This window comes from Oryzias latipes, chromosome 7 (genome assembly GCF_053564925.1).
Source record: "Oryzias latipes strain Hd-rR chromosome 7, Olatipes_Hd-rR_3.1".
Lineage (NCBI taxonomy): Eukaryota > Metazoa > Chordata > Actinopteri > Beloniformes > Adrianichthyidae > Oryzias > Oryzias latipes.
In genome coordinates, this window is record NC_136243.1 from 36,395,057 (window position 1) to 36,419,527 (window position 24,471).

Here is a 24,471-nt window from a genome sequence, read left to right on the forward strand (position 1 = left end):
TCACATGTTCTTCTGGTTCTTCACATGTTCTTCTGGTTCTTCACATGTTCTTCTGGTTCTTCACATGTTCTTCTGGTTCTTCACATGTTCTTCTGGTTCTTCACATGTTCTTCTGGGTCCTCACATGTTCTTCTGGTTCTTCACATGTTCTTCTGGGTCCTCACATGTTCTTCTGGTTCCTCACATGTTCTTCTGGGTCCTCACATGTTCTGCTGGTTCCTCACATGTTCTCCTGGGTCCTCACATGTTCTTCTGGGTCCTCACATGTTCTACTGGGTCCTCACATGTTCTTCTGGGTCCTCACATGTTCTTCTGGGTCCTCACATGTTCTTCTGGGTCCTCACATGTTCTTCTGGGTCCTCACATGTTCTTCTGGGTCCTCACATGTTCTTCTGGGTCCTCACATGTTCTCCTGGGTCCTCACATGTTCTCCTGGGTCCTCACATGTTCTTCTGGGTCCTCACATGTTCTTCTGGGTCCTCACATGTTCTTCTGGTTCTTCACATGTTCTTCTGGTTCCTCACATGTTCTTCTGGTTCTTCACATGTTCTTCTGGTTCTTCACATGTTTTTCTGGGTCCTCACATGTTCTCCTGGGTCCTCACATGTTCTTCTGGGTCCTCACATGTTCTTCTGGTTCCTCACATGTTCTTCTGGTTCTTCACATGTTTTTCTGGGTCCTCACATGTTCTTCTGGGTCCTCACATGTTCTTCTGGGTCCTCACATGTTCTCCTGGGTCCTCACATGTTCTCCTGGGTCCTCACATGTTCTCCTGGGTCCTCACATGTTCTTCTGGTTCCTCACATGTTCTTCTGGTTCTTCACATGTTCTTCTGGTTCTTCACATGTTTTTCTGGGTCCTCACATGTTCTTCTGGGTCCTCACATGTTTTTCTGGGTCCTCACATGTTCTCCTGGGTCCTCACATGTTCTCCTGGGTCCTCACATGTTCTTCTGGGTCCTCACATGTTCTTCTGGTTCTTCACATGTTCTTCTGGTTCTTCACATGTTCTTCTGGTTCCTCACATGTTCTTCTGGTTCTTCACATGTTCTTCTGGTTCTTCACATGTTTTTCTGGGTCCTCACATGTTTTTCTGGGTCCTCACATGTTTTTCTGGTTCCTCACATGTTCTTCTGGGTCCTCACATGTTCTTCTGGTTCCTCACATGTTCTTCTGGTTCTTCACATGTTCTTCTGGTTCTTCACATGTTTTTCTGGGTCCTCACATGTTCTTCTGGGTCCTCACATGTTCTTCTGGGTCCTCACATGTTCTCCTGGGTCCTCACATGTTCTCCTGGGTCCTCACATGTTCTTCTGGTTCCTCACATGTTCTTCTGGTTCTTCACATGTTCTTCTGGGTCCTCACATGTTCTTCTGGTTCCTCACATGTTCTTCTGGGTCCTCACATGTTCTTCTGGTTCCTCACATGTTCTTCTGGTTCTTCACATGTTCTTCTGGTTCTTCACATGTTTTTCTGGGTCCTCACATGTTCTTCTGGGTCCTCACATGTTCTCCTGGTTCTGCAGGTTCTCCAGGAGGAACTTTTTGGAGTGATCAGAGCTGTAGGCACTGCAGACATTAGAACCTCAGCAGGGAATGTGATTTCTTGGGAGTTGGCTCCACCCCCAGTGATGCACTGACACCAGAGATCTCCAGCAGGTCCTTCTGAAGCTCCCTGCTGCCACTGTTGTGGAAAATCTCCTTTTCTCATTCTGACAGGAGAAGCTCAGGGGGAACAAAGAGCTGCATCTTGCTGAGCCTCATGGAGAAGCTGCAGGTCAGATGATGCCGACAGAATCAGGGCTGCAAAGGTTGAGATGCTGCTCAACACCTGGGCATTCCCAGAGGGAAGGGGTCGTCCAGCCCTCAGCAGACACCACAAGTCATCTCTGGATCCAAGTGAGGATGAGAACTGAACCTCAGATGTTTGTCCAAACATGTTCCAGGGTTTAGCTTTCTCTAAGATTTTTCTTTAACCGTAATGAGCAGCAGCTCAAACATCTGACAGGATGGTGGACGTGACTGAAGGGATTCATTTCCTACAGTTTCACTGGAATAACAAAACACCTTCATGAGGCGATGATCTCCTGATCCTGGTATGGAGTCACTTTCTGCCTGTCCTGAGATGAAGACCACTGGGTCTTTCATTTAGATCAGGCAACCAAAAATTATTCAATAATTCAAAAATAATGTTGTCATGTCTTCAGATGACCTTCTTTCTTATTTTGAGATCATTCAACCAAACCTGTGGAGCCGTTTCTCTGCTTTTCTCTTTTTAACAGTCAGGCATGTTGCAGCCATGATAAATATTTATCCATGTTGGCCTTCAGTTGACTTGGCAACACTGCCATCTAATGGTTAAAAGTGGGAATCAAAGGGAATGTCTCTTTCCTGAGTTTTCTGCTCCTCTGTGCTTCTCCTGATCTCTCAGCTTCTGTCAAACCAAAGGAAGAATGTTCAGCAGACTTCACTGCAGGCTCACAGAGGTTGGATTTGTTTTTGGCTCTCTGGTTTGTTCTCAAAGATTTCCAGCTTTGGAGAAACGTCCTGTTTCTGAAACTCCATGACAGTGAAGCTCTTCAGCGGGGATGCTCTTCACTCCCCTCCTCCTCCTCCTCGTCCTCCTCCCTGCTGCTGTGGACCAGCAGAGCGTCACAGCTCTGCAGCCGCGGGTTCGGCTGTAAATCCCCAGTCGGATGATGATGAAGATGATGCTGTTGGAGTCCACGATGGAGTCCAGCTGTGAGCAAAAGAGGAGCCGCGGGATTGCAGGGGAGGTGAGGGACAAACCTGCTGAGAACCACAAGAACCTGCATGAAGGCTCAGCAGAACAGAACCAGGCAGTGATGACCCCGACCCAGTTGGCCTTGACTCCAGGTCCCTGAAAGCATGTCCAGCATGTCTGCCTTGTCTTCATTGTGGACCAGGAGGCGGTCATATGACCTGTCTCCTTTGAGCATCAGCCTGCTTACACAGAGGGTGGTATGGTCCGGTCCAGTCCAGCCATCCAGTTTTCAAGCCCCAGGCCCACCGCGCCCTGAGTAAAGAGGCCAACAAGCTAATGCCAGAATATTTGGGAAGGATCCGTCAAATGGAGGATCAGCCATGCTCGTTGGTCATTGGATCAACCAAGAAGACCGTTTACAAGAGATGGTGACAGCGTCTACTACTGCTTCACCGTCCCATTCACACACACACTGATGGCTGCACCACCGCCAAACACTGGCACCACCCTTTAACCAACGCGGAGTTCAGTGTCTAGCTGAAAGACACCTCAACACACGGACACGCAAAGTGGGAACCAAACCTGCAATCCCCAATCAGAGGTCGACCACTCTACCTCTGCACCACAACCATCATTGCTGCTGGTGTTTTGACCCCAACAACAGCAAAATAAGAACTGACCTGGACAACCTCCCCCCAAACAGAAAGTGGTTTAAGGAAGCCAAACTCCCACAGACGTCTCTAGAGAATCAAACCGCTGTTCCTCAGTGGTTCTGGTCCTTTTTTAACATGTTTTTGATCATCCTAGTTTGGATGTTTTTGCTGAAGCACGATGAACATTTGAAGCGTTTGATGGACAGATTCTCCCAGCCCGCTTTCAGTGGAAGGGGCGTGGCTTCAGTCCTGACTGAAGAGAGTGGTTGCCATAGAAACGTAGATGTTGACTTCATTTGGTTGTAAGCGTAGCAAGATATTTTGCTATGGGAGACGTCATACGTGATGTCCAGCTATGCATGGTTCAGTCAGTGGTTGAACCACAGGCCCCGCCCCCATCCCCTCATTTGGTCGTTTTGGTCATTTCCTCCAAAATCCCACTGAAGATGTTTCTGCCTTTTTTTTTACCAAAAGGGGTCTGGGTGTGACACTCCGGGGGGGTATCTGTAGCTGCACGCCCAACCCTGTGGGGGGGTTGTGAACCAACAACTGTAGCCCGTGGCTGGAGGAGCCACTGGGGGCAGCGTTGGACTGCAGCTTCACAGAAAGCAGTTTGATAGGATGGCGGTGCTGAGGGGAGGCATGGGGGGGCCAAAGATGAGGGATAGCTCTTCTAGTGGTTTAGTCCCCCCCCCTTCCCATCTCCACCACCACGAAAAGCATCAACTTCCAGAGATGCAGTCATTCTTATCACAAATGCAAATCCCAGTTTTAGCCACGAGGGCGGAACTTCAAAGGAGACGCCTGCAGACAGACGGCGTCGTTCAGACTGAGTTCAAAGACGCCGCTCCGCCATAAACACAGCAAAGTGATGAAGGATGACATACAGAATTGACTGTTTCCCTCTTTTCCAATGCCCCCCCTCCCATCTAAGTATTCGATTAGCCAAACATCCTGACGGCCTTTTCCACGCCCAGCAAAGCCACGCCCACCAGCAGGAAGCAGTAGAGTGGTTCCTCTTTGAAGGTCACTGATGAAAAAGGATGTTTTTGGTGTTTCTAACGTCTTCTTTTTTTAGCAGATGATCACGGAGGACAATTAAGAAAAAACGGCATTTCTGAGGATTTCTTTATTCAAATCGTGAATCAGGAGCAGATGAAGACATGCAGTTTGAAAAAGTTTGAGCCGTAGAAAATACGCTGGGCGGGGCCACAAGCTCCCTGCCCCTCCCATTCTGATCCATCAGAAAAACAGATCCATGAACGTCTTTGTTCTCCTGGTCTGAGCTGGATCTGGATCTGATGTTTCTGCTGGACCGCTAATGTTAGGTTATGGCTGTGAACTAGTGGGAGGGCGGGTAAACCAAGGGATTATGGGAAATCAGTGGAGGCTTACTCCCCACCAACAGTCCCGCCCACAACTCAGAGGAGAATTTTTGATGAACTTCTTTCGCACAGAAGAAACTATGTCCTAGAAAGATGTAAATGGAGAACAAACACAGACACAATCATGGGGAGGAGGTCCTTTAATGAGGGGGGGGGGTCCTTTAATGAGGGGGAGGTCCTTTAATGAGGGGGAGCTCCTTTAATGAGGGGGAGGTCCTTTAATGAGGGGGAGGTCCTTTAATGAGGGGGAGCTCCTTTAATGAGGGGGAGGTCCTTTAATGAGGGGGAGCCTCCTTTAATGAGGGGGAGCTCCTTTAATGAGGGGGAGCCTCCTTTAATGAGGGGGAGGTCCTTTAATGAGGGGGAGGTCCTTTAATGAGGGGGAGCCTCCTTTAATGAGGGGGAGCTCCTTTAATGAGGGGGAGGTCCTTTAATGAGGGGGAGCTCCTTTAATGAGGGGGAGACAGGCAGAACTGGCAGGAGGAGAGAAGCTGCTCCTCACCTTCTATGAATACGAAAATAAGGGGGAGATAGAAAAGAGCTTCATTGGTACGGGGGGAGGGCAATGTGTTATCAGCCATGCAGAGGAACAGGACACCTCCAGGTGGAGATGCAGGAGAACGGGGAGATCTGGAGGAGCAGGTCCTTGATTACAATTACTTCAGGGAACCTTCAGGTGAAGCTCCACCTTCAGGCGAGGCTCCACCTTCAGGCGAAGCTCCTCTTGGCAGACATGCCCCCCCCCCCCCCCCCCCCCCCCCCCCCCCCCCGCATCAGCAGTTCAGCTCAGCGGTTCGTTGGCACAAATCTAAAGATTTTTTTCTATACATCTCCGGATGGCAGCTCTCCACTTAAACCTGCCCCCCCTTACATGGTGTACGCCACCCAGTAGATGACGTTGACCACGGCGAAGGTGAAGGGGAACACAGCGCGGGCGTAGATGTCGATGGTGTCTGCATCGATGGGTTTGCAGACACACTTGGAGCAGCACTTCTTCTCTTCCTCACTCTCCTCCACCGGCCTTGACCTCCTCCTCCGGGGCACTGCCTCCTCCGTGCCCCTCTCTCCAGGGATTTCGCTGCCGGAGCGCTGCGTGCGGCCCTGGCGGTTGGAAATAACCACGCCTTGGTTCATGCCGGTGACAGACAGGGAAAACAGGACCATGGCCTGTTTGCCGTTCTTCACGATGGACTGTGGAGACAGGAAAAAGTGTGACTGAGTTATGAAAGTTCCAAAACGCTCCTTCTCTTCTGAGTCGGACCTCCTGTCTGAATAGGAGAGACAACAGCTGTTGACATTGAACTGCTGCTTCTGATTCGGCCACTAGATGTCAGTAATGGTAACTTTAACTTATTTTTTTAAGTAAAATAAAGAAAGGAAATAAATGTCAAAGGTTAACTCCCATTCTTCTAGAAACGTTTTGCTGGAACCTCCTGTAGTATTTTCCTAATATTATATACATTTTTACTGTAAGTACTTTGAAGGACACAGGGTGAAGGACCCCCACTTTCCACAGTGGGTAGAAATGGTTTTCTGTCATTAATCAGCTTTGATTCCACACGTTTGTCTGATACAGTTACAGCCTCAGTCCCACCGGTCCTTGTGGGCTGTCTGCAGGTGTAACGTGGTCAAAACACAGGAAAAATCAGGTGATGGACGGCCCGGTGACCCCGTAGACTGAAAAAGGTCCTTTTTCTGTGCATGCTGCGGCGACAGGTGGTAGAGAACACTTCTACAACACGTAGGGGGGAGTAGGGGGGGAGTAAGTCAGACGCAGGCAGCATTTAGGCGGTCAGTGAGGAGCCAGAAGTCACTAAACACTAGAGTGTGGCGTAAGGACGCCGTACGACAGCATCATAAGTGTGTGCAACGTCACGTCACGATAAACTCACATCGCACACAACAATGGTACGTTCCATTTTCATGGCGTCCCTTGAAGTGGTCGTACGAGCCTTTGGGAAAACATAAGACATACCTCACTCCCCTAAGATGCAGCCCCTCTTCTCTACGACCCTCCTCGGACCCAGACAACCCAAAAACCCGCAGAACCCACCCAGGGTGATGTGACCAAGTTGGTATCATCCATCCCTGCTGCTCCACTTGACATCAGCTGCATCTTCAATAGCATCAGTGAGTTTTAGTTCCCATCTTCACATCATTTGTGTAAACTAGAGTATTGTGGATAATCCTGTTGGGGGGTCATCTCTAACAGAGCGGCAGACTGCAGCAGAAGGGTGGCTGTGGGACGATGGGACAGCGCCCTCCTCCAGGTCTGCCCCGCCTCAAGGTCTGCCCCGCCTCCAGGTCTGCCCCGCCTCCAGGTCTGCCCCGCCTCCATGTCTGCCCCGCCTCCATGTCTGCCCCGCCTCCAGGTCTGCCCCGCCTCCAGGTCTGCCCCGCCTCCATGTCTGCCCCGCCTCCAGGTCTGCCCCGCCTCCATGTCTGCCCCGCCTCCAGGTCTGCCCCGCCTCCATGTCTGCCCCGCCTCCATGTCTGCCCCGCTTCCAGGTCTGCCCCGCCTCCAGGTCTGCCCCGCCTCCATGTCTGCCCCGCCTCCATGTCTGCCCCGCCTCCAGGTCTGCCCCGCCTCCATGTCTGCCCCGCCTCCATGTCTGCCCCGCCTCCATGTCTGCCCCGCCTCCATGTCTGCCCCGCCTCCATGTCTGCCCCGCCTCCAGGTCTGCCCCGCCTCCAGGTCTGCCCCGCCTCCATGTCTGCCCCGCCTCCATGTCTGCCCCGCCTCCAGGTCTGCCCCGCCTCCAGGTCTTCCCCGCCTCCAGGTCTGCCCCGCCTCCATGTCTGCCCCGCCTCCAGGTCTGCCCCGCCTCCATGTCTGCCCCGCCTCCATGTCTGCCCCGCCTCCAGGTCTGCCCCGCCTCCATGTCTGCCCCGCCTCCATGTCTGCCCAGCCTCCATGTCTGCCCCGCCTCCAGGTCTGCCCCGCCTCCAGGTCTGCCCCGCCTCCATGTCTGCCCAGCCTCCATGTCTGCCCCGCCTCCATGTCTGCCCCGCCTCCATGTCTGCCCCGCCTCCATGTCTGCCCCGCCTCCAGGTCTGCCCCGCCTCCATGTCTGCCCCGCCTCCATGTCTGCCCCGCCTCCATGTCTGCCCCGCCTCCATGTCTGCCCCGCCTCCAGGTCTGCCCCGCCTCCAGGTCTGCCCCGCCTCCATGTCTGCCCCGCCTCCATGTCTGCCCCGCCTCCAGGTCTGCCCCGCCTCCATGTCTGCCCCGCCTCCATGTCTGCCCCGCCTCCAGGTCTGCCCCGCCTCCAGGTCTGCCCAGCCTCCATGTCTGCCCCGCCTCCAGGTCTGCCCCGCCTCCATGTCTGCCCAGCCTCCATGTCTGCCCCGCCTCCAGGTCTGCCCCGCCTCGAGGTCTGCCCCGCCTCCATGTCTGCCCCGCCTCCATGTCTGCCCCGCCTCCAGGTCTGCCCCGCCTCCAGGTCTGCCCCGCCTCCATGTCTGCCCCGCCCCCATTTCTGCCCCGCCTCCATGTCTGCCCCGCCTCCGCGTGTGAAGGCTCGTCACTCAAACCCTGCTCATTGATGCAGTCTGATGGAGAACTCACCTCAGAGCTCAGCTTGGGCTTCACCTTGCTTTTCTCTTTCAGTCGGTAATCGGCGTTGTAGTGGGCGAAGGCGTACTCGATGAGGGCTGCAAACACGAACACGTAGCAGATCCAGAAGTACACGTCCAGGGCCTTGATGGCGGATGCCCGCGGCAGCGAGGAGCGTGCGCTCACCATCAAGGTGGTCATGGTGAGAACGGTTGTTATCCCTGCAGGAGAGCAAACATGTCTGAGTCTGTGGGAGCAGCAGCTTTCTTCCTGCCTTCATGCAGCTGCAGCCTGAGCGTCATCAGTTCATCTCTGTCATTCCGAGGTGAAAAGCTCAGATAGGAGTCCAATTAGGCGACCAGCCTTCGGGTTCGGAACGTTTTCCTGATAATTTGAACTCAGAAATGCTGTAAAAAGAGAGCGTTTGAAGGCTGATTTGGACCTTCCAGGATCCCTGAGAAACGTGAATCTGCCCATTCTTTAGTGAAGATCTACGCCGCCGCTTTAGCCGTGGCGTCCGGCTTGTGTTGTTATTTTTTAAAAGCTGTTAAAAAAAGAAAAGAAACATCCCAGAAGATTTCCATAGAAAGGATTTTGTTGGACTGATGATGGTGCGTTTAAAGTTTCTGGATTCTGTGGATAAAACAGAATTTCATAAACTAACATCCCATCAATCAAACGGGATTTTGTCCTCAGACACGCAGATCCACGACGGTTTTTACTTTAGAAAAAAGGATCCTTAAAAAATGTGGTTGATCCTTTTTTATGATCTGAATCATTTAGGTGCAAACATTTACCAAAGAAATAAAAAGTAAGAAAAGCCACAAACAAAGATGTGGATGAACACGAACCCAGCCTCAGTTTATATCATGGGGGGGGGGGTTAGACTTCCAGATTGAAGCACACTTAAATTAAAGTAACCGGAGCCGGGTCAGTTCACAAAGTCAACACCAGGTGGTTTGAGTTGTTCAGAATTAGTCCAAAATAAAAAAGTTCCACCTGCACGACAAAGACAAAATGAAAACCTTTGCCCTGTGGCTAGATTTAGTATCCATGGTAACCGGGGGTGGGGGGGGTAATCTTATTATTCTGTTGTTATTCCAAGGCTAAATGACCTTTTCTGATGACATCATAGCTGGCGAAGGCCATGACGATAAGAAACTGGTTTCAGTTTGGCCCAAAGGGTCGTTTGACCTCAATGAATACCACGAGTGAAAAAAAATGACCGGGAGCTTCAAAACAGGCTTTAAACACAAACCAACCTAAGGTCACACGAGCCGGAACTGCTGATTGGCTGATCCAGAAGGACACCCAGGACATGGCCACCAGCAGGATGGAAGGCATGTAGGACTGGATGATGTAGACGCCTCTGTTGCGCCTCAGCTGGAAGCGAAGGCTGAGCCTCGGAAATCGTCCCGCTGGAGGAAGAAAACACTGGTTTAGTTCCACGATCTCCACGCCGTTGGGTTTTTAGATTTCCTATCTGGCTCAATTCTGCTTCCAGTGGAGTCATTTTAAAATGTGAGGCGTGACAGTTTTACAGCAGAAACTCCTGTCATGTCCTAAACCTTTTCTTTCTGCGCTCAGAACACGTCTGCCTGCAGGTTTCTACCGCGTGAAAGGTCAAAAATGCTTCATGATGAGTCAAACCGTCAGCCGCCATCAGAAGGAGGACGCTTCCGCTCACCGGACTTGAAGTTCATCAGTTCTGTGACAAAGCGGTAATCGATGATGGTGAACTGGGACAGCTCCAGCTTGTCCAGGCCGTGGATGTGTCTCTGACTGTCCGACCAGTGGTACACGATGTCCTCTGAGGAGTAGCCATCTTGGGACAGAGCAAACACAGCAGATCGTTGGTGTGTTCACATGACTGCTGATGATGTCGCTGAACCGCCACTCACAGCTCTCCAAGTCCAGCATGCACTCCTGCTCATCCATAGGATACTTGGTCAGGTCCATGTCACACGCCACCGTAGAGGTGATCCTACAGGAAGGAAGGTTCAGAACCAGCAGAAGGAGCAGATGAACGCAGAGACTGGACCGTACCGGCTGCTGTACAGGATGACCCCGTTGGGCTGCAGGCGGATCAGCTTGTTCTCCACGGTCACGTCGTGAAACCACGCCGATTTGGCGTTCACGATGAAGGTATCTGGAAGCCACAACTTGTCCACGAAGCGGCTGTCCAGCCCCAGAGTCTTGTTGGTGTGGTTGTAGGACAGGCGGTCGTCGTGCCAGCTCTGCCGTAAGAAGATGGTCATGGTGTACTCCTGCCAGGAACGGAAGAGGAAAGAAACCAGAAACCAACAAAGACTTTCAGGTCTGAAGGGAGAACATGTGACAGAGGGCGACCAAGAAGTATTCAACCTCTCCCTCACAAATGTGTCCAAACAGAGGAAAACTGATGAACCGTCCTGCTTTTGTGACATAGATCAGTGTTTTTCAACCTTTTCTGAGCCACGGCACACTTTAACCTTGACAAAAATCCCGCGGCACACCAGCATCCAAAGAAAAAAAAAAAAAGGGAGAAATTCATGGTCTGTAATGATCTCACGTGCATTTTTGGGATAGTTGTGGCAGAAAAAGCAGGAAGTTGCGGCTGTTTTTTTCTAAGAGATGAAATAAAAGTTAAGTTAGAAAATTTAGAAACTGTTTGTTGTGGTTTCAATACATTAAACAAGGACGACTCATTGTGCGCTGAGACACTGTCCCTTTAAGCCAATGCATCATGGGAGATGTAGTGTGAAAACTGCCGAAAGAGGGCAGAAAGACTCGCGTCTGTGAGCTTCAATGTTTTGTTCTCTTGTTCCACGGTCTGACACCGGATTCTGTGGAAAGCTACACCGCTAAAGACGAGCTTTAGCTGGTATTTCTGTTAGAACTGAGCGACTTTTTGAGCTAAATTGGAACAAGGAAGTGAAGACTTGATCCACTTCTGATTGGTCAGACTGATGACATGTGATTAAGATCCCAAGAATGATTGGTGGAGACAGTTAAAGGGGCGGGACTTTTCCGCAAACACTTATAGCTGCAGGTAAATCGCGGTATCCCGTGATTCTTATCAAAATGTCTTTAATAGAATTAAATAAACACAAAGAAAAAGTAATTTTATGATCTTTTATATTCCTAACTACTCAGTGTTTTATCAGGGCCTGTTTGGATGAACACAGAGCTGATATCCTGGAGATGGGAAATGTTTTTAGATCAGTTAATGATTAATGAGGGTAATTTCCCACGGCACACTTGACCATCTCTCACGGCACGCTGGTTGAAAAACACTGACATAGACAGACGTTTTGTGAATTTGATTTCAGTCCAAATATCTGATTTGTGTTTGTCATTTGATTTTGTAGAAGTTTTTCCCGCTTTGTCCGATCAGTGACCGGCAGTGCTGAGGGTAAGAGCGCCTTTGCTGCTGCGTGTTTGGTTTGTGTTGGTTGTGTGACGTTGTGTGAGATTTTGTTTTCTTCTTCCTGTTGAAGACAATAACCTGTGATTGTTAAAGTCAGAAAGGTCCAGCGCCGCCCCGCCCACACCAGAAAACATGTCCATGAGGACAGAGCGGCTGCAGTTCAGTCACCTGTCAGGCGGAAACTTCAAATGACAGGAAGAGCATTTTAAAAAGGTTTCTTCATTATGACGATGACCTTTGTAGTTTTTTAATTTACATGGGATTTGTCCCACACCAGTTTCTTGAGCCCTCAGGGCCACCGTACTTTGGTGTTGGTTTTTAAAAACATTGAAGCAACCAAAGCTGCTGGATTTGGTTCCTCGTTATAGGAATGGAAACTTGACACCCTTTCTGTGGTGTACCACAAAGCATTGTGGGTATGAGTGCAGATTGAAACCCCTCAACGACGGGCAGACGAGCCTTAGCAGCACTGATTGACAGAGACTAAGGCGCAGAGTCAAGACGTTGTGATATACAAGCTGTAGTCATGACAACCATGGGAAATTGGCTTTTATCTTTTCCAGGATGGAATAAAAACAGCTGAATTATCTGAAATCTCTAAGAGTCGAGGAGCAATCATGCTAGTGCTCTATCTATGTCTGCATGATCTGGTCTGGCAGTGCTGTTACCCCCAAACTCCCCTAATGGGGACTTCTTTGTAAGAAGTGCTAAACTAAATGGGAGTGGGGCGGGTGGAAGATGGTTCCACCTGTGCACTCCAGCTGCTCACCTGCAGAGGGTTCATAAAGGTGCTTTCCCTCTGTCAGCGTGACCGGCTGAGCCAAGGCTGCCTTCAAGCGGAGTCCAGGGGTAAATGCGGCTCAGCGCGGGGCTTTTTGGCTGAGGGTCTCAGCATCAGATGCTGCGTGTCGTTGCTGTTGGTGTGACTCCTGTGGGTCGTCCTCCTAAGCTGTGGGATCAGGTATGTGTGTTTTATGAACCTGCATTTGTCTGTAGGGGGCACTGTTCAGTCGTTTGGAGCCGCTGTCTAGGGGAAACCTCTCGCTTTGCTCTGTCAGAGTCCTGCGCTTATTCGGTTTTAGTTTAGTTTTGCTCGGCTAAAATAAAAGGGGAAACCGTGATGCCACAGGAAGTTCGTCAAATAAAGATGACGACTGCTGACATCTGTGGGTCTTTTTTCTAGCCTCTTGCTGTTCAAACTCCAGTTTTTCTCCTTTGCTTTGATGTTTTCATCACTGACCTTTTTCAAACGTAACGAGAACTAGGCTTGTTTTTGGTGAAGTTCCCACTGCTACCCACAATGCAATGCATGTTGGTCATGTGGTCTGCTAAGGTCTGTGTTGATGTGGCAGCTCAGCAGTGTTCATCATGGATTACCATGTTGGCTTCAGAGATGTGGTCTATGCTGGCCACTTCAATCGCCATGGCAACATTCACTGGAGGGCCTGTCGGGAGAAAAGGTAAGAAAACAGCAAACCAGCAGCATCCTCATGTCAAACACACACATCCGCAGATGCACACACACATCTGCAGAGGCACACACACACACATCCGCAGATGCACACACACATCTGCAGAGGCACACACACACATCCGCAGATGCACACACACATCTGCAGAGGCACACACACACACATCCGCAGATACACACACATCTGCAGATGCACACACACACACATCTGCAGAGGCACACACACACATCTGCAGATGCACGCACACACACACACACATCTGCAGAGGCACACACACACATCTGCAGACGCACACACACAAATCTGTAGAGGCACACACACACACACACATCTGTAGAGGCACACACACACACACACACATCTGCAGAGGCACACACTCATACACATCTGCAGATGCACGCACACACACACACACACATCTGTAGAGGCACACACACACACACACATCTGCAGACGCACACACACACATCTGCAGACGCACACACACAAATCTGCAGAGGCACACTCACACACACACACACATCTGCAGATGCACGCACACACACACACACATCTGCAGAGGCACACACACACATCTGCAGACGCACACACACAAATCTGTAGAGGCACACACACACACACACATCTGTAGAGGCACACACACACACACATCTGCAGAGGCACACACTCATACACATCTGCAGATGCACGCACACACACACACACACATCTGTAGAGGCACACACACACACACACATCTGCAGACGCACACACACACATCTGCAGACGCACACACACAAATCTGCAGAGGCACACTCACACACACACACACATCTGCAGACGCACACACACAAATCTGCAGAGGCACACTCACACACACACACACATCTGCAGATGCACACTCACACACACACTCACACACACACACACGTGCATGCAGACATTCAGTGGGATGCTGTCACCCAGCAGCTTGCCATGATTAGCATGATTAGCGTTGTTAGCATGGAGCGTGTTTTTGTGACGTGCTGCCATGCAGAGCAGGATGAGGCCTAAGGAACCACACTCTGTATTCCACATCATTCAAAGCCCCCCAGACCCTCCTCTGTCGGCGCTGATTCCTCTGGGAAACTACTGAAAACAGCAGGTTTGCTGACTAAACGACAAAGACCTGGTTAAAAACTGTAACGGAGGAATCCTCATCTCCCTGCAGCTCTAAACATGCAGTTTGGGTGACTTTGAATGCTTTATGGAGACACTTAACTGATGCAGAAACTCATTGAAGCGTGTTTGTTGCAGTAAACTCTGACAGAAATACAAGCAGCACAAACGCTGCAATGTCATTTGTTAGCAACAAATCCTTTCAAGTATTCATGTCTTGTTCCTGCAGTCCCACTCTTATGCATACATTACTCCTTTAAATATTCAGATTTCTGAAATAAATAGCAGAACACATAAAGAGTCACAGGGGAAATTGAATCAAGGCAATGAACTCGGATAACAGACATGATTCGCTAATAGTCCCATCAGAACCACAGAGTGTGATCCTAGCAGAGCCCCAGTTCATCTGAGTTAAGCTGTGAGATTGAGAAATCTATCGCTGTGGTTGTTGGATGTTTCACATGTAGCAGCCATTCTTAGCAGAGAAGGTCGTTCATCTGCCTGAGAAGCTCCTGTTTTTCTCTGAGGACCATTTGGAAAAACCAAGGAAGACTTGTCTGGAAAAGGCTGGTGTTGTGCTAAGGATGGCTGTAAATGTGAGGGGGTGAACTGCAACCCAACACCTCAAGCAGTAGATCTCATACTCACCTCCTATCCCAGGACGAAAGTTTCTCGCATAGCCCTTCATTAATTCATCCAGATTAGGTAACCAGGAGATTTGAATGTCTGTACCTACATAATCCCCGATGTCACTCAGCATGGCCCTGGGGGAGACAGACAGGAGACAGCAGCCTGAGAGGACGATCCTTCACAGCAAAGCCTGTCAGGAACATTCAGCACCAAAGGGCCATTTCATGTCTGCAAGAACTCCTCTGAAATACTAAGATTTATTAGGCAAATATCAGCGACCTGCAAAGAAAAGCACAAATTCTCACTGGTGTGAAAGTGTGTCTGAAGGAAAAACTATTTTAATCCACAACAGAATGGCGCCGTTGGAAGAGTCTGTCACGTGAACGGCCTCCGCCGCGCTCTGGCTGGCCACTGCTGCACCTTTAAGTCACAGGAAAAGGCCAAAAACCAGCTAAAAAAGGAGCGTTGTGCACCAGCGTGCTCATCGGTGTGTGCTTCAGTGTGCACGAATCCGTCCATGAATGCGTGCTCGCTGTGTTCTGCTCCACAGCGCCGCCCTGCAGGGAAAGCTGTGCTTATTTCAGCCGTCAGGTTTCTCCGTCTCAGTGGGAACACTAAAGACAACACACAACCTTCAAACAAAGAACGTTTCAGACTTTAAGAGCTAAATGAGCGTCTTAAAGGAATACTTCATGGAGGTAACCGCGGCTCGGTTTCAACACCTCCATGATTATCCAGCATTTCCAGATCAGAATCCATCCACAGAAGGTTAGTCACTGAACGTGTCCTTGAACGCTGCAGCAGGTCTTCAGGTTCTGTGTTAGCTCAGTTAGAAGTGATGTGCAGAGTGAAGGACAAGAGTGATGAGCCTCATTTAGTGCAGTGACGCCTCCTCAACGCTGATGGATGGAAGGTTCCATCAGTGCCAGAAGTCTCCTGATGCAGAACTCTGAAGGTCCAAACAGAATGACGTTGATAGAAGATCATAACTGCTAAAGCCAGAACTGAAGTGTGTTTGTGAGCATATTTGCTCTTTTATGCATTGAAATGACAAACAGTAATTCACCAACAGTCTCCCCTAGATTTAGAAACATATCTGTCCATACAGCAAATGACCTTTAGGATTTCACTGAAGGGCTGTTGTTCCACGTGACCTCATTCAGCAGATGAGGCATGAAGGTCATTAGATCAGGAGGAAGTCCGTCTTTACACCGTCAGCTGTTCTCCTTCCACAACAACCACAGCTGCTGTGGTTTCAGCCATGCTGCAAATGTGGAGCTTCAGTCTCCTCCCAGGCAGAAGAAACGGGCAGAACTGGCCTGCAGGAAGGGCTGCATTCACAGACACACCACCAGGTGGCAGTCTTGCACCTTAAACAGGTGTAAACACTGCTGGCCGGTCACATGGTGCTGAGGAGAGAGGACTGTGTGGCATGAAGGAAGGAATGATGATCCGGGCTCTGACTGACTGACAGACGCTCCTCTGAAGGAGGAAGGAGCAGGAGGAGCAGAGGACTCCTACCCCTCAGCACATCATGGTCTGGGCTCTCACTCTGCAGCTCCTGCTGTCCTGCACTATTTGCCAGTTTCTAAATCTGGATAGGAAACTTCTCCTTGAAGGACATTGACCAAGGTCGCAGAGGCTGACACGCTCAGTCCTGTGTGCGTCAGAGCAGCAGCTTCAGTCCCAGCTGTCCTCACAGGGGGAGGGGGCCGCCTGCAGGTGAAAACGGTCCGCCTCTCCTTTAACCCCCATACCCCACCCATCCACTGGGTAGGGTATCTCATACCCCACCCAGGGTATCTCCTCTTCAACCACCTCCATAACCCCTCCCACCAACAAACTGAAACTGAAGTGAGCGCGTAAACAGAAGCGTGATGGGAAGTGGGGGTGGGCTTACTCTGTGCCAACAGTCCCGCCACAACTTGGAGGTAAATTTTTAATGAAATCCTGCCGCTCTGCAGAAACTATGTCCTAGAAAACAACACAAAGCTTCAGATGTTGGCTAAATGGATCAGAGTGGGAATCGAACCCTAGACGTGTGTTAAACTGGGATTACTGGAGCTGTCAATGGTTGGAACGCCGTTCTTTTACTGTTTAAGTGTTGCTTCACATTATTTATTATTGTGAGCGCTGAGGACCCAGCATACACGGGGTTTAACAGGAAATGGTCGTAGCGTCCGCCAGACTGCGTCAGCGTTTCCTCTGTTCCATATCAGGAAGAACGTGGCGTCCTTCAATCCAATCCAGGTCTGACTAAAGTTGATCGTGAGGTCGAGTCAACGGCAGGACCAGACCTTCACGCCTGCCGGGGGGGGGGGGAGTGTCCGCTAACTCCGCCTTTCACGCAGATTAGTCCGGAGATGGACGTCACCTGAGTTTCAGTGGAGTGAGGGTCGCAACCAGAAAGAAAGCTTCAGTCTGCAGGAAATCCAGCTGATCAATTCCTCAGTTTGGAAAACCAACATGTTTGTAAAAACAGACGTGACGCCCAGAAAGCCTCAAACAGACGCTCCTCTGGTTCTGGCTTGAATTCAGTTCATCATGTGAAGCCCAGACCCACTTCCTGACGCATCACTGCAGCACCAGTCCAGTTTGGTTCTGTGTTTGCTGTCAGCAGCGAGCCCGGCCCGGCCCGGCTGTGGTACCGGGTGAATCGGCTCAGCCTCCCACTCTCACCTCAGAGAAAAGCTGCTCGCCTCATCGCCAACATCCCATCATGTCCTCTGGGCAGACGTCCAGCTGATTAGTCCGGTGTTGGTCGGCAGGAACAGGTGAAGCATGACATGACCTCTTCCAGCCACACAGTTGACGGACCCCCCCTCCATCCGTCAGTTCATGTTCCCGTCCGGACGCTTTTCTCCGTGTTCTGTCGTGTTCTCAGCTGAATGCAGAGCAGGAGACCTGAACCGGATGTTGGTGAGATTTCCAGTGTTCTTGTCAGAACCGACTCAGAGAGATGAATAAGAAAGCATAGTCTGGGGTTTACTGCCCCCCCCCCCCCCCCCCCCCCCCACTGGCCTTTCCACTTCTTCCCTGAGATCTCTCCAGTTTCTCCCCTTCCTGATGGAGACATCCCAGGAACAACTGCACAAAGCTTGAGGAGGTGAGAGGAGACGCATTCATCGATTTATAGGGATTCATGTCATAGTTTATGGATCCTGATCCGATTCCCAGTCAATTTTGGTTCATTCTGAATGATTCTGATTGGGTCCGATTCTCTGAACTAAAGTGGATCCAGAACATCTTCCACCAGTGAGACTCAGAGAGAAAAACCTGGAGGTGAAGAGTGCAGGTGAGAATGCTATTATTTTGTGTTTTTTACCTTTAACTCAAATAATTTGCATTTAATGATCAGAGTTAAAATCAGGAAGCTGAAAGCCCGTCCCACAAACATTTTCACCTCTGCGATGGTCACTAATGCTTTCACTTAGAAGGCCATGAAGACACGGCTTTGATGAAGAAGGACGACGGAAGACAATTTAGTTTGTGAAAGATATAAAATCAAGAGGAAGTCGACACTTCTGTGTAGTCTGGAGTATTGTGGGTGGAGCCAGTCATGACGTCTGTCTGTGCACAAATCTGTGTTTGAACTTATTTTAAAAGGACATTTTTGACTGAAATGAGTGACATCCGAGTTTCTAATGAGCTGAATGACTTGCGTTTAAAATTTGTGACACAAATGTGCTTCTAGCGCTTGGCGTTGTCGTTTGCACTCTACCCTTCCTCCAACAAACTGGTGCTGCAAAGCTGACAAAGTGACAAGTGGAGTCATCGTGATGACGAGCGCGCCTCTGTGGGGTCGGTCCGCTTTTGTTTCCGCTCCTGTCAGCCCTGATTTAAGGAGCTTTTCTGCTGCTGGACCCTCAGTCGGCGTGTTGGATGGAGCTGGTCTCCACTGCTCTGAAACCAGAGTTGTTGTGTAACAAAGACTGCAGTCATTCAGCTTTCTCAGGGCTTTAAAAGAGATTTGGCTGAAAATCTCATCAGCTGGACTCAGAAACTGCTGTCAGACAATTTTTTACATCCTGTCAATACAGAACCACAGAAACACAAACGGATGAAAGAAAACAAATTCCAGTCAGAACCTGGAGAGCGATCACGCAAAGAGCACGCGAAGAGCACGCGGAGAACACGCAGAGAACATGCGGAGAACACGCGAAGAGCACGCAGAGAACACGCGAAGAGCACGCAGAGAACATGCGGAGAACATGCGGAGAACATGCGGAGAACACGCGGAGAACACACGGAGAACACGCGAAGAGCACGCAGAGAACACGCGAAGAGCACGCGGAGAGCACGCGAAGAGCACGCGAAGAGCACGCGGAGAACACGCGAAGAGCACGCGGAGAACACGCGAAGAGCACGCGGAGAACACGCAAAGAGCACGCGGAAAACACGCGAAGAGCACGCGGAGAGCACGCGAAGAGCACGCGAAGAGCACGCAAAGAGCACGCGGAGAACACGCGAAGAGCACGCGGAGAACACGCTAAGAGCACGCGGAGAACACGCGAAGAGCACGCGGAGAGCACGCGAAGAGCACGCGAAGAGCACGCGGAGAGCACGCGAAGAGCACGCGGAGAACACGCGAAGAGCACGCGGAGAACACGCAAAGAGCACGCGGAGAACACGCGAAGAGCACGCGGAGAGCACGCGAAGAGCACGCGGAGAACACGCGAAGAGCACGCGGAGAACACGCAAAGAGCACGCGGAGAACACGCGAAGAGCACGCGAAGAGCACGCGAAGAACACGCGAAGAGCACGCGGAGAACACGCAAAGAGCACGCGGAGAACACGCAAAGAGCACGCGGAGAACACGCGAAGAGCACGCGAAGAGCATGCGAAGAGCACGCGAAGAGCATGCGAAGAGCATGCGAAGAGCACGCGAAGAACACGCGAAGAGCACGCGAAGAGCACGCAGAGAACACGCAGAGAACATGCGGAGAACACGCGAAGAGCACGCAGAGAACACGCGAAGAGCACGCAGAGAACATGCGGAGAACATGCGGAGAACACGCGGAGAACACGCGGAGAACACGCGAAGAGCACGCAGAGAACACGCGAAGAGCACGCGGAGAGCACGCGAAGAGCACGCGAAGAGCACGCGGAGAACACGCGAAGAGCACGCGGAGAACACGCGAAGAGCACGCGGAGAACACGCAAAGAGCACGCGGAGAACACGCGAAGAGCACGCGGAGAGCACGCGAAGAGCACGCGAAGAGCACGCAAAGAGCACGCGGAGAACACGCGAAGAGCACGCGGAGAACACGCAAAGAGCACGCGGAGAACACGCGAAGAGCACGCGGAGAGCACGCGAAGAGCACGCGAAGAGCACGCGGAGAGCACGCGAAGAGCACGCGGAGAACACGCGAAGAGCACGCGGAGAACACGCAAAGAGCACGCGGAGAACACGCGAAGAGCATGCGGAGAGCACGCGAAGAGCACGCGGAGAACACGCGAAGAGCACGCGGAGAACACGCAAAGAGCACGCGGAGAACACGCGAAGAGCACGCGAAGAGCACGCGAAGAACACGCGAAGAGCACGCGGAGAACACGCAAAGAGCACGCGGAGAACACGCGAAGAGCACGCGAAGAGCATGCGAAGAGCATGCGAAGAGCACGCGAAGAACACGCGAAGAGCACGCGAAGAGCACGCAGAGAGCAGCAAATCCCAGTATAAGTATTCAGTCAATAGCAAACGTTCACCTGAACGTAACGTGACCCCGGTTGCTGTGACAGAGGTCAAAGGTCACCTGCAGGTCTGCAGCAGGTTTGGTCCATTCTTCATGCAGATCTTCTCTAGAGCTGGGATGTTTTCAGACTCCCTCCAGAGCATCTCTGATGGATTGTGGACCAGAAACGGGTCAAAAACACCCCAGAACCTTGAAATGCTTTTTTTCTTGAACACTTCTTGGTTGCCATGGCGATGCGTTCGGCGTCACTGCTGGATGATGCAGCCACGTTTCGTCTTCAATGCTCTCACTGATGGAGGGAGGTTTTCACTCAGAATCACATCAGCCCCAAATCATGATGCTTCCACCCCCATGCTTCACAGTGGGTCTGGGGGTCTTCATCCTCCAAACACGGGGACTGGCGTTTATATCAAAGAGCTCCATCTTGGTCTCATCTGACCTCATGACCTTCTCATCTGGATCATCCATGGTCTGTGCAGAACTGTAGACGGTCCTGGACGTGTTCTGGTTCAGGCAGGATGAACCTGTGGAGCTCTGCAGGATTTGGGTCCGTGACGTTGTGAGTTCCCGTAGCGGCCTTTGTTTCTGTGGTTCCAGCTCTCTTCAGGACCAGTTCCCCCGTGTAGTTCTGGGCTCTAACATGCAGATGCAGGTGGAGGGAGGTTGTCCCTGCTCCTCTAAGAATCGCTCCAACGGTGGATCTCTTCTCTCCAAACTGCTGTTTATAGTAGATGGGTTCATCCCAGTCTGGTTCAGGTCTACAGTCCCTGGTGTCCTCAGACAGCTCTTTGGTCTTGGAGGAGAGGTTGCAGTCTGATGTGGACAGGTGTACAGATGACCGGTCCAAACAGGTGACATTATTACAGGTAACCAGTGCAGGATAGAAGAGCTTCTTCAGTAAGGGACAAAATTCCTGTTGAAGGTGCAAATCCCTCTTTTGCCCCCCCATTATGTAAATCAATGCTTTATAGATCAAACCATTGGATTCGATCTTGGTGAATTTTCTGAAACTCTTGGCTTTGTAAATTCCTGCAGTGACCTTCTTCCTGCAGAATCTCTCAAACGCTAAGTTCTCACATAACGCTGCAGCTCTGCTGCTTGATCGGCTCTGAAGAGCTGCATTCATATTTATAGATGTCTTCTAGCCAAAGCAGTTCGTCAGAAATGGTTTGGATTTTCTGAGATTACAGGTTGAAGTGACTTCAGTGTTTCAGATTGCAGCTCAGCAGAAATCCAGTCAGCTAGAAGCTCTAGGAGGATTAGAATGATTATTCTAATGCGTCATTGCTGTGATGACTGTCTCTGTCTCTCCTATAATTTGTTATACAGTTTCCAGACTTGGTGGGTCTGCCCCCCCCCCCCCCCACCACCCCTGTTGTGTACCTGAGCGGATTCACCTGCAGAAACCCCCCTAGCCTGTCCCGGACTGTCAGCCACGGGGCAGCAGAAACACGGGGGGGGGGGGGCAGTAGGAGCTACTGTGCGCCTGAAAAATCAATCCTGGCTACAGAAGCGCAGCGGTTGTTTTTCAGTGAGTCGTGGGAGGCGAAGCGCGGGAGCCCCGTGCGTGATTCTGCGGGATTCTGCGGGTTTTCATGACAACAGTCTTCATGTCTGAATCTGTCGCAGGTTTGAAAACTACTGAATGCGCGTTTGGATGGCATTGGTGTCGTAAGGGACAGAAAATCAGGTCTCACCTGGAGAAAATGTCCCTCCCCACGCACAGCAGGGCCAGGCTGGACAGCAGGAAAGTTCGGACCTTCATTCCAGAACCGACGGAGCCACAAATGAGCAGCTGAGGAGCGTTAAAACCCAAAGAGAGTTCTGCTAAGGTGGATCTCTCAGTCAGTGCGCTCTCCGCGTGAGCCGGCGCTGCGGGGGGGAAGTCAAGTGCGGGGCTGCTGCTGAGGCTGATCGCGATGCTGACTCCATGATGAGATCCACACGTCCTCCGGGTTCTGGAGCGCGAGGCGGGTCCGCCTGACCGAGAGGAGACAATCCCGGTGCCTGTGCGCTAACGGAGCGATCCTTCCTGCAGCCACAGCCCGTTATACAGAGAGGGAGGAGGGAGGGTGAGATGGAGGAGGGATGGAGGGAGAGATGGAGGGAGGGGGAAGGAGGGATGGCAGGAGAGGGGGGAGAGAGGAGGAGGGATGGAGGGAGGAGGAGGGATGGAGGGAGGGGGGAAGGAGGGATGTCGGGAGAGGGGGGGAGAGAGGAGTAGGGATGGAGGGAGGGGGGAAGGAGGGAGAGATGGAGGGAGGGGGAAGGAGGGATGGCGGGGGGGGAGGAGGGATGGCAGGAGAGGGGGGAGAGAGGAGGAGGGATGGAGGGAGGAGGAGGGATGGAGGGAGGGGGGAAGGAGGGATGTCGGGAGAGGGGGGGGGAGAGGAGTAGGGATGGAGGGAGGGGGGTAGGAGGGAGAGATGGAGGGAGGGGGAAGGAGGGATGGCAGGAGAGGGGGGAGAGAGGAGGAGGGATGGAGGGAGGAGGAGGGAGGGGGGAAGGAGGGATGTCGGGAGAGGGGGGGAGAGAGGAGTAGGGATGGAGGGAGGGGGAAGGAGGGAGAGAGGAGTAGGAATAGGAATGGAGGGAGGGGGAAGGAGGGATGGCGGGGGGGGGAAGGAGGGATGGCAGGAGAGGGGGGAGAGAGGAGGAGGGATGGAGGGAGAGATGGAGGGATGGAGGGAGGGGGGAAGGAGGGATGTCGGGAGAGGGGGGAGAGAGGAGGACGGATGGAGGGAGGGGGAAGGAGGGATGGCGGGGGGGAAGGAGGGATGGCAGGAGAGGGGGGAGAGAGGAGGAGGGGGGGGCGTCACTGATCCGTCTTTCTTGGCCTGGATCTCCAGCGTCACGTGGCGCCTGGAGGCCGCCACACTTTTCTCCTTGGAGCAGAAGCAGCATCTTCTCCTCCGTGGTTCTGGTCTCCTCCCTCGTGTTCAGTCGCTCCTCCTCCCAGACTGTTGGATATTCTGCTCCACAGCTCGGGTGGATCAGAGTCCGTCTCTGACGTAAAGTCCTCAAACTCTGATCAAAGACCAGAGCTGCTCTGCACAGAGGAAGTAGAAATACTCCAGAGAGAAAACTCCAACACGGCTGCAGCAGATCAGCTCTTTTTCATCTCAGTGGATGACATTCATCTTTCTCCTCCATGCCGACCTTTAACCCTGAAAAACGGAACTGAAAGAAATGAATAAAAGTGACAAAAATATGTTTCAGAACAAAAGAGGAGCAGAAACATCAAGGAGGCTCTATTGGAAATACTTCTATGGTGCTTCTCTGCCTCCTTTACAGTCAGACTCCCCAACCTGGAGCAACATGGTTGCTCAAGGACACTTCAGCACATGTGCAGCTCTGCACCACAGCTGGTTCCTCAGCAGTCACAGACGGTGACCTTTGAACCCTGCCTTTGCCCAGCAGTGGGCGGTCAGGCTCTGGCAGCCTGAAGGGGGCACAGTGGACAGAAGTCCGTTTGTCCAAAACCATAAACACGAGGATCTCAGAACTGTTGGAATTCAGTCCCAGAAGTGAAATTTGCAGGAGCGACTGAATCACTGTGGGGGGGCTGAAGGCAGAGCTCCTCCCACACACGGATGGCAGCTCCTCATGCGTGTCGGCTCCATGAGTCACTGGATGCCTCTTCCTGAACCAGCAGCGGCCCACGGGCCCAGCAGGGACGTCGCACCTCCCCATCCGGACCCCCCCACCTCGCTGAAGCCTGTCATGGTCCTCTGAAGGTCCCGATGAGGACCCGCCTGTCTGAACACCTCACCTTCCATGTCAAACATTCATTTTTCTGTCCTTTATGGTCAG

The 24,471-nt window shown here is 51.7% G+C and overlaps 1 protein-coding gene across 1 annotated transcript; it reads right to left on the minus strand.

Annotated features, from left to right (window-relative positions):
• Nucleotides 1-4,490: 4,490 nt before the first annotated feature.
• On the minus strand, nt 4,491-22,758 carry gabrd (gamma-aminobutyric acid type A receptor subunit delta). Its single transcript, XM_023956266.2, has 9 exons — nt 22,356-22,758; nt 14,984-15,099; nt 13,104-13,171; nt 10,364-10,584; nt 10,219-10,301; nt 10,005-10,142; nt 9,580-9,735; nt 8,330-8,538; nt 4,491-5,952 (listed from the first exon to the last, which is right to left on the minus strand). Exons 1-9 carry the CDS (start codon nt 22,421-22,423, stop codon nt 5,629-5,631), a joined length of 1,383 nt encoding a protein of 460 aa, XP_023812034.1. The 5' UTR covers nt 22,424-22,758; the 3' UTR covers nt 4,491-5,628.
• Between the last annotated feature and the right edge of the window lie 1,713 nt (nt 22,759-24,471).

Excerpts from the sequence above, each read along its gene's own strand:
- gabrd (XM_023956266.2), bottom strand. The coding sequence starts at position 22,423 with ATGAAGGTCCGAACTTTCCTGCTGTCCAGCCTGGCCCTGCTGTGCGTG. Across the intron at positions 10,585-13,103 it reads ACATCTCTGAAGCCAACATG|GAGTACACCATGACCATCTT; the intron begins GTAATCCATGAT and ends CGTTCCTGGCAG. Across the intron at positions 10,143-10,218 it reads CATGCTGGACTTGGAGAGCT|ATGGCTACTCCTCAGAGGAC; the intron begins GTGAGTGGCGGT and ends CTCTGTCCCAAG.